The following is a 10,000-nucleotide window of genomic DNA, read 5'->3' on the forward strand; positions in this document are numbered from 1 at the left end:
GTGAGGATTATAACTTCTTAGTTTAGCTTCTAGAGGGCTTTGCGTAGTGTATAAACATTGCCAATACGTAGATCTGGTGGATGTTAGAAATAACTATAATGATGACATAGTGATGCGAAACCACGCTTTGCGTACGTGGGCTTTGAAGTGTTAGCTTTTGATAAAACTGTCCTTTTTCTTACGGATTTATTAGAGATTAACCAGAGCATCCACTTTTTTCCCGTCGAAGGTCTCGCCAGGTCAGGATAGGTTCGACCCCATAGGCAGGCCGATGACCCACGCCGCTGCCTTCAAGCAGGCCGCCGGAGAGGCCGTGTACGTGGACGACATGCCGCACTTCCAGAACGAACTGTACGCGGCGGTGGTCCTCTCAACCAAAGCCCACGCCAGGATCCTCAGCATTGACGAGTCCGAAGCCCTGAAGGTCGAGGGCGTTGTGAGGTTCTTCTGCGCGAGGGACATCCCGGGTTAGTCTGTGTTGCGTGGAAGGTCCGTTTGGAGTCGAGTAGATTCCGATGGAACTTTGTGATAATGTTATTTTTTATGCTTGCTGATAAGGTTTTATTGGTTTCTTTTGATTAAGATAAACAAGGGGGGTTAGATGTACTTTATGTACTTTTCAAAGATTCAGTTCGACATAAGAAATCAAACGTTTCTTTTGATTAAAATAGAGGAGGGTTTAAATATACCTTATGTCAATAACTATTCAGGGTTTCGATTCGACGTAAGAAATCAAACATTCCTCCAAACATATTATTACCACAAAAAGATACTGTAAGCTAATGGCTCGAAATGACTCAACAGACGAGAGAAACAAGACAGGTTGTATTTTACCGGACGAGGAGATTTTTGCGTCAGAGAAAGTTACCTGCGTGGGTCAGGTGATAGGGCTGGTTGTGGGGAAGGACCAGGCCACGGCGCAGAGAGCAGCCAAACTGGTGAAGGTCCAGTACCAGGAGCTGTCGCCGAAAATCATAACGATCCAGGTAACAAGACCCGTACGGTTTAGTTTTCTGGGGTCTTAAGAAATCAGATCGATGAACGAATAATGATCTTTGCTCAAATAGTTTTCTGGAAAGCAAATATTGCTCAAGGAAGAAATTATTCCTATTTTTTTTTCCAAAACATGTATTATTCCAATAATCTCATGTCTACATACTTAAATGATCGCGCAGTACATGCCAAAGTGTGTATTGATGAAGAATTGATATGAAAATATGTTTCTTTCCTTCCTTGACCCCCCTAGGACGCCATCCGAGAGAAGTCGTGGTGGGGCCCTTGGAACATCAAGAAGGGTGACGTCGAGGCAGCCCTGGCGTCGTCCTCCAACGTCCTCGAGGGCGAGCTGCACATGGGCGGCCAGGAGCACTTCTACCTCGAGACCAACGCCCACCTCGCCGTGCCCAAGCTCGAGGACGGGGAGATGGAGCTGTTCACGTCTTCCCAGAACCCGACGAGGACGCAGGAGCAGGTGGCGGCGGCGCTGGGCGTGCCCTTCAACCGCGTGGTGTGCCGCGTCAAGAGGATGGGCGGAGGCTTCGGCGGGAAGGAGTCCAGGACGACCGTGGCGTCCCTGCCCGTCTGCGTGGCGGCGGCGGCGTAGGTGGCCAGAAGTTTTGCGAAGGATCTGAGCGGATTTCTGACTTGATTTGTAATATGATTGGATCTCTGTCGGTTGTGACGAAACCGACACACACACACACACACACACACACACACACACACACACACACACACACACACACACACACACACACACACACACACACACACACACACACACACACACACACACACACATACACATACACACACACACACACACACACACACACACACACACACACACACACACACACACACACACACACACACATACACATACACACACACACACACACACACACACCTCCTAAAGCATACCTAAAACCCCTGCCGTCCCACAGCCTCCAGCGCCCCGTACGCATGATGCTGGACAGAGACGAGGACATGCTCATGACCGGCAACCGACATCCGTTCTTGGGCCGCTGGAAGGTCGGATTCACGAACGAGGGCGTCTTCACGGCCATAGAGATGGACTTGTACGCGAACGGCGGCAATTCGTACGATCTCTCCGGTTCGGTCGTGCACAGAGCGATGTTCAGTATGGATAATGCTTACAAGTACGTCGTCGCGATGTTTCTCGAACGTGCTTTGGGAGTGGAACATTTTGAGAAATATATTTCGGCTTTTTATAACCATTCTTGAGCTTACTATTTAGTTTATTTCTTGAAGTATATCCTCGTCCTTTTTCTTCCTCTGCTTCTTCTTTTCCTCCTCCTTCTATTCCTTCTTCTTTTTCTTCTTCTTTTCTTCGTCGTCGTCTTCTCCTCCTCCCCCTCCCCCTCCTGGTTTTCTTCGTCTTCTTCTCCTCCTCCTCCTTCTTCTTCTTCTTCTTCTTCTTCTCTTCTTCTTCCTCCTCCACCTCCTCCTCCTTCTTCTTCTTCTTCTTCTTCTTTTTTTTCTTCTTCTTCTTCTTCTTCTTCTTCTTCTTCTTCTTCTTCTTCTTCTTCTTCTTCTTCTTCTTCTTCTTCTTCTTCTTCTTCTTCTTCTTCTTCTTCTTCTCCTCCTCCTCCTCCTCCTCCTCCTCCTCCTCCTCCTCCTCCTCCTCCTCCTCCTCCTCCTCCTCCTCCTCCTCCTCCTCCTTCTTCTTCTTCTCCTTTTCTTCTTCTTCTTCCTCCTCCTCCTCTTCATCATCATCATCTTCCTCTCTCACAGATGTGAGAACAGACGCGTGACGGGTTATGCCTGCAAGACCAACCTTTCGTCCAACACGGCCTTTCGAGGCTTCGGAGGCCCCCAGGGGATGCTCTTCGCCGAGGACATCGTGTCGAGGGTGGCGCATTATCTCCGGATGGATCCATATGAGGTGGGGTGAAGCTGGTAGAGTTCGTTTTGTTCTTTCTTAGGTGGAAGCGGTGTAGTAAGGGATATAACTGGTTTTATATTATTCAGTAGAAAGATTTTAGTATATTTCTTTTTGGTGTTTTATTTTTTTATTTTTTTACTATTATTATTATTTTTTAAATTCGGTAGAAAGATTTTAGTATATATATTGTTGGCGAGATTGCAAAACAGTGGTGTTTCACTGAATTTCATGTATGTTTTGTGGAGGCATTTGCCTGTCGTGAGAAATATGAAAACCAAGATTTTACAGACTGTCTTATCCAAACAAATCCTGTATTTTGTTATTAAGCAATACGCTTCTTTCTTCCCTTCCCTCGCCCCCCCCCCCTCTCCCCTGGTTTCCTTTCCCCCTTTCTCCCTCCATCGGGTCTCTCTCCTCTGCCTCCGTCCATCTGTCCTTGGGTCTCTCTCCCCTTGACGCCCCTCTTCCTCCTCTTCCGGGTCACTCACCCCTGTGCTCCCCGCTGCTTCCTCCCCCTGGTTCCCTTTCCCCTTCCGTCCCGTTTTTTGCTCCCCCGGGTTTCTCTTCCCTTCTCTCCCTGCTCTCTCCTCCGGTCCCCCCTCCCCTTTATTCCACGCTGCTTCCTCCCCCGGGTCCTCTCTCCCCTTTCGTCCCCGTTTTTTGTTCTCTCTGGTTTCTTTTTTGACTCCTTGCTCCTCCTTCCTGTGGCTCCCTCTCCCCTTTACTCCACGCACCTTCCTCCTCTGGGTCCCTTTCCCCTCCACCCCTGGGCGCGTCTTCCACTACTCCCTCAGGTGCGAGCAAAGAACCTCTACACTACCGGGGACTCGACTCACTTCGACCAACTGCTGGAGAAGTGCAACGTCAGGAGGTGCTGGGAGGAGGTCACCCACCAAGCCGATTACCACAAGCGGAAGGAGGCGGTGGACTTGTTTAACGCGTAAGGGAATGCGAGGGATGTTCTGCAGTTATGGTGTAAAGTGTGAGGATGTAGGGACGATATGAAATGTTTACCTTTCTGGTAAATTTAATTGGTGAAAGTAGAAAGTAAGCAACAGATTACGTAATTGACTGTTGTATATTGAATTGCAGAACAATGAATCATGTGTTCTCCCCACCATCTCCCTCTCCCTCTCCCTCTCCCTCTCCCTCTCCCTCTCCCTCTCCCTCTCCCTCTCCCTCTCCCTCTCCTCTCCCCTCTCCTCTCCCTCTCCTTCTCCATTTCCCTCTCCTTCTCCATTATCCTCTCTCACTCCCTCTCCCTCTCCCTCTCCCTCTCCCTCTCCCTCTCCCTCTCCCTCTCCCTCTCCTTCTCCCTCTCCCTCTCCCTCTCCCTCTCCCTCTCCCTCTTCCTTTCCCTTCCCCTCTTCATCTCCCTCTAAACCCGTACAACAATGTCTCCAAAAGCCACTCCACCCTCCACAGAAACAACAAGTACAGAAAGCGGGGCATAGCCGTCCTGCCTACTAAATTCGGCATCGCGTACACCGCCGTGTTTCTCAACCAGGCCGGGGCGCTCGTCCTGGTGTACACTGACGGCTCTGTCCTCCTCTCCCACGGGGGCACCGAGATGGGCCAGGGACTCCACACCAAGATGATTCAGGTTGGTGTGAATGGTTAATGGTGATGATAAGAATAGGGATAAGGGATGTGGGGGTGATGATGCTTAATGATAATGGTGATGTGGATTGTGGATGATGATAATGATAATTGTCTTGGTGATGATGATGATGATAAGATTGGTAATGACGAATCTCAATAGTAATAAGAATAATGATGGTGATGACGATGATAATAATTGTAATGAAAATGATGATAATAGTAATGATGATAATGATAATGATAAAAAATACTTGTTATTACAGTAATAAAGATGATTTTAATGATGATAATATTGATGATAATAATAATAATAATAATAATGATAATAATAATGATAGTAATAATGATAATGATTATAATAATTATAATAAGGTAATAATGATGATGCTAATGATATTAATGATGATGATAATAATAATGATTATTATAACAATAGTAGTAATAATAATAATAATGATTATGATAATACTACCAATAATAATGATAATATTAATGATGATAATAATGGTAATGATAACAATAATCCCGATAACAACAGTTATACGTAGATTTCACCCTTCACTTCCTCCACTCCACAACCTCCCTTCCTCCCTCTCTCTCCCTCCCTCGCGCCTCACCCCCTCACCATCTCCCTTCTTTCCCTCCCTCCCTCCCTCCCCCCTCACCATCTCCCTCCCTCCCTCCCTCCCCCCTCACCATCTCCCTCCCTCCCTCCCTCCCCCTCACCATCTCTCTCCCTCCCTCCGTTTCTCCCCTCATCCTTTCCTTCCCTCACGCCTCACCCCCTCCTCACCCTCCCCCTTCCCTCCCTCAGGTGGCTGCCAGAACCCTCAAGATCCCAGCCTCCAGGATCTTCATCGCCGAGACGAGCACAGACAAGGTCCCCAACACGTCTCCCACGGCTGCGTCTGCGTCGTCAGATCTCAACGGAATGGCGGTTTTGGTACGATTTGGTCTCAGTGATTTGTTGATACGCTTTTTGGATGTATGGGAATATGTGGGTATGTGTGTGTGTGTGTGTTTGTGAGTGTGTGTGTGTTTGTGTGTGTTTGTGTGTGTGTGTGTGTTTGTGTGTGTGTGTGTGTGTGTGTGTGTGTGTGTGTGTGTGTGTGTGTGTGTGTGTGTGTGTGTGTGTGTGTGTGTGTGTGTGTGTGTGTGTGTGTGTGTGTGTGTGTGTATATGTGTGTGTGTGTATGTGTGTGTGTGTGTGTGTGTGTGTGTGTGTGTGTGTGTGTCTGTGTGTGTGTGCGTGTGTGTGTGTGTGTGTGTGCGTGTGTGTATGTGTGTATGTATGTATGTATGTATGTTTGAATGTGCGAGTATATGTATGTAAGTATGTATGTATTTGTCTGTTATTCATGTATGTATTTATCCATATAATGTTTTACTTATTTGTTTTGGGGGTTGTGTATTTTTCTTTTTTATGTGTTTTTGAAATATTGTGATAGATATTTTTCCTTGCGGTTTCTTTTTTCTTACTTTTTCTTCCTTTCCTTCTCTTGTTCTGATTTAGTTGCTTTTAGCTGTTTTGGTTTCTTTTGTTATTCTCTTCTTTTTAATATTTGTTCTCGTTTCCTCTTCTCTTTTTTTTTCTCAAAATCTAAATATATACCTCGCCCAAAACAAAATATAGATTGTTTTTTATCTTCAAAATATTTATGAAAGGTGCAAATAGATAGATTGTGTAAATAAAAAATAGATACATAAATACGAAAATAAAACGAAGCAATAAAGTAAGAAACCAAGTAGTCAGTCACAGCGTTAGCCGAACCCTGCACATCCGGCCGTTTGCAATAGGAACAACGAAGGGAAGAACAAGAAAACACGCGAATATGCCGAAGGCCTTTTCGCTAATGCTTCGTCAGAGAGCTACGCCTTCAGGCAAGAAGATCGGAGATATCGTAAGAGACAAGAGGTCAAACCACGACAGACCCCTCAGCCAGATGTACAACATACCCTGAGGTGGTTATGATAAAGTCTACATAGGTAAGACAGCACGAGGACTGCATGAACAACGAATCAGCCAGAGCCGCAGCGCTCTCCGACGCCACGACACGATAAGCGCCTTCGTTGTTCACGTAGACACCGACGGTCACCTCCCGAAGTGGTCCCAGTTCTCCATCATAAAGCAAGGCCTAGCCCCACGGCAAAGGAAGATGGTGGAAGCGGCGTTCATTCATACAACAAACAATATCAACACCGCTACGGGGAGCCACGAACTATCCAAGGTCGTCGCTCACCCGATTACCGACGTGACCTGACCGCCTAACATTTGTACAAATACTCCTCTATGTACCTCTTGTCATCACATGAGTTAACTAGAAATAGTTGACACGCCGGGCCACTCCAGAGAAAAGGCCCGGGCGAAGCATGACCGCAAATCTAACTGAACCGAACCGTGTATGCCCTGACGAAGCATTAGTGAGAAGGCCTTCGGCATATTCGTGTGTTTTCTTGTTCTTCCTTTCGTTGTTCCTGCTGCAATCCGTTCTCCATGAATTCCACACATCCGGTAGTACACTTTACTATGAACCAATAATTCTATTAGAAATCATGTCTTTCTATTTTTTTCTTGATGTTTATCAATTCAGTGAACTCTTTTGCAACTGATTACGTCTTTATTGAAATTATATAGTTCATGGCCTTTTCCGCCATTTTATGAAAAGAGTAAACTCTTGTGCCCTTTCTCATGTTTCCCGCCATTCTAGCAACATAATAAGGTTTGGCGATTTACGATCTTCCACAGTCGAGTATTCTCCACCATTTTATTGATATCATGAATCCTTTCGCCGTATTTTAAATTTTCCTAAACTTTATCAACCCTTTACCTCCCCCTTCCCTTACTTATTAATCAAAACTTCCTCCATTTTATCAACCTTTTCCCCTCGCCCTTTTCACCATCCATTAAGTCTCCCGCATCCACACACAGAACGCTTGCAACACGATCATGCAGCGGCTGGAACCCTACATGGCAAGCAACCCCAAAGGAAGCTGGGATGACTGGGTAAAAGCGGCCTACTTCGACCGGGTGTCTCTGTCGGCCACGGGATTCTATAAGTAAGGTTCTATCTGTTTATTTTATCGTTTCAGTCATTTGTTTTTTGTTAAGTGATCAATGTTAATTAATTGGTTTGGTCGTTTGTATTTTTTGCAAGGGTTTAGGGTATGGGAAAGGGTGGTGATCGGTTGTGTAAATGTCATCTTCGAATACACTTCCAACTCGAGTATTTTACCAAACAGCAGCTGTCCGTTCTTTTGTTTTTGTGTCTTATTATATCTAGCGACTTTGAGAGAGAGAGAGAGAGAGAGAGAGAGAGAGAGAGAGAGAGAGAGAGAAAGAGAGAGAGAGAGAGAGAGAGAGAGAGAGAGAAAGCGTGAACGAGAGCGAGAGTGAAATCAAGAAAGAGAGAGAAAATAAATAATTATACAACGTTCATTGCAGAACCCCTGACATTTCCGGGTACGATTTCGAGAAGGGGGAAGGACGGCCGTTCAATTACTTCAGTTACGGAGCGTCTGTCTCTGAGGTCGAGATAGACTGTCTCACGGGTGATCACTCGGTAAGTAGACGGGAGAGAGAGGGGAAGATAAAGGGGAAAGAGAAGGGATGGGGAGAAAAGGAGGTAGAGAAAGAGAGAGGAAAAATGAGAGAGGAATGAAGGGAGAAAGAGAGGTAAGAGAGAGAGAACAAGATAGAAGGTTGAGATATAAGAGAAAACGGAGATTAGGAGAGAGAGAGAGAGAGGGAGAGAGAGAGAGAGAGAGAGAGAGAGAGAGAGAGAGAGAGAGAGAGAGAGAGAGAGAGAGAGAGAGAGAGAGAGAGAGAGAGAGAGAGAGAGAGAGAGAGAGAGAGGGAGGGAGGGAGGGAGGGAGGGAGGGGGAGAGTATTGTACATAGATGTATGAGAAATAACCGGTTAATTAGAACAAAAGTCTGGGGGAAAATAAAGTGGTGTAGAAAGCAATATATTTAGATTAAGAAGTAAAGAAAAATATTGCACTCAAATTTAAGATTACAAAACATACGCAGACACAAGTATTCAGAAGCAATGTGACGAATCGGAGTGCTCTAGATGGGTTGCCAGTTTATCTTCAACCTGACACGACACATAATACGCCATCGCTATCTCCGCCCGTGGCCCCCGAAAAGGAGACATACCCTCAGCACCAAAAAGGAGAAATACCCTCAACACCAAAAAGGAGAAATGCCCTCAACACCAAAAAGGAGACATACCCTCAACACCAAAAAGGAGACATACCCTCAACACCAAAAAGGAGAAATACCCTCAACACCCGTATCACTCGATCTATTCTTCCTCCGTCTCTCGCAGGTCCTCCGCACAGACATCGTGATGGACGTCGGCGACTCGCTCAACCCCGCCATCGACATCGGGCAGGTGGAGGGCGCCTTCGCTCAGGGCCTCGGACTCTTCACCCTAGAGGAACTCCGGTTCTCCCCCGAGGGCGTGCTGCTCACCCGTGGCCCCGGCGCCTACAAGATTCCAGGTAGTGTTGGTGTTAAGGATGATGATGATGAGAATATGAATGATTAATTATGATGATACTGAGAATGAGGATGGTGATAATATAAGTAATATAAACTATAAGATGTACAACGAAACTGGTTATGGCAATGCTAATGATAAAAAAATATTTATTTTGTTTTTAATATTTTTTTACGTTATCAAGATCACATTGATTAAAATAAATCTACATTCTTTTTTCGCAGTCATTAATACCACCAGACCAAATACGACCATTGGAATACTTGATTTCTTTTCACAAACAACAACAATAACAGTCTCTATGTCACTTAGAAACGTCACAATCATTAAATTAGTCTCAAAAACATTATTTCTTTTGTATTTCGTAGGTTTCCAAGATATTCCGCGAGAATTCAACGTGTCCCTACTCCGCGGGGCGCCCAACCCGAGAGCTGTCTTCTCGTCCAAGGTGAGGAATGCTGCGCAGAAATCGATTTAATAATAATAATACCTTTTTGTGTTATTGCGATAAGGGCATCGGTTTGCTAAGATGATGTACGCTTTTCGTGTTGTATTTCGTAAGATTTGAGTATTCAAAGGTGTTACACAAAGTATTTTTTAAGAATATGCTCATGAAGGATTCTGTATTACTTTTACATCCAAAGCCATCTTTACTTTGATGCACAGAAATTGATTGTGGTTAATTATTTTGACAAGTACCGTCATATGACATTTTCGTTTATCACCTAAATCAAACACTCTATTATTTTCATCACCCAGACTGACCATTCTTTGTCCCCATAACGCAAATCAACCATTTTCTGTAATCATAATCTCTCCTGTATCAACCACTTACTTTACTTTTATTGTCACGCAAATCAACCACTTTCTATTATTATTATCACCTGATTTGATAATCCATCATTATAATCAAAATCAACCACTTTCTATAATTACAATCCTCTAAATGAACCACATACCAAAATTATTACCTAAATCATTTAACC

At 45.0% G+C, this 10,000-nt stretch overlaps 1 protein-coding gene across 2 annotated transcripts in view; it reads left to right on the forward strand.

The window, feature by feature from the left end:
- Positions 1–10,000, forward strand: part of LOC113803334 (xanthine dehydrogenase/oxidase) — a 45,863-nt gene that overhangs the window by 33,132 nt on the left and 2,731 nt on the right. For both annotated transcript variants that reach the window (XM_027354103.2, XM_027354105.2), the window contains exons 15-26: positions 230–467; positions 805–986; positions 1,247–1,599; positions 1,947–2,162; positions 2,758–2,908; positions 3,703–3,848; positions 4,334–4,511; positions 5,325–5,453; positions 7,440–7,567; positions 7,953–8,070; positions 8,841–9,015; positions 9,383–9,462. In XM_027354103.2, coding sequence (XP_027209904.2) covers positions 230–467; positions 805–986; positions 1,247–1,599; positions 1,947–2,162; positions 2,758–2,908; positions 3,703–3,848; positions 4,334–4,511; positions 5,325–5,453; positions 7,440–7,567; positions 7,953–8,070; positions 8,841–9,015; positions 9,383–9,462 — 2,094 coding nt within the window. The remainder of the gene's footprint in view (positions 1–229; positions 468–804; positions 987–1,246; positions 1,600–1,946; positions 2,163–2,757; positions 2,909–3,702; positions 3,849–4,333; positions 4,512–5,324; positions 5,454–7,439; positions 7,568–7,952; positions 8,071–8,840; positions 9,016–9,382; positions 9,463–10,000) is intronic.

This window comes from Penaeus vannamei, chromosome 24 (genome assembly GCF_042767895.1).
Source record: "Penaeus vannamei isolate JL-2024 chromosome 24, ASM4276789v1, whole genome shotgun sequence".
Taxonomy (NCBI): domain Eukaryota; kingdom Metazoa; phylum Arthropoda; class Malacostraca; order Decapoda; family Penaeidae; genus Penaeus; species Penaeus vannamei.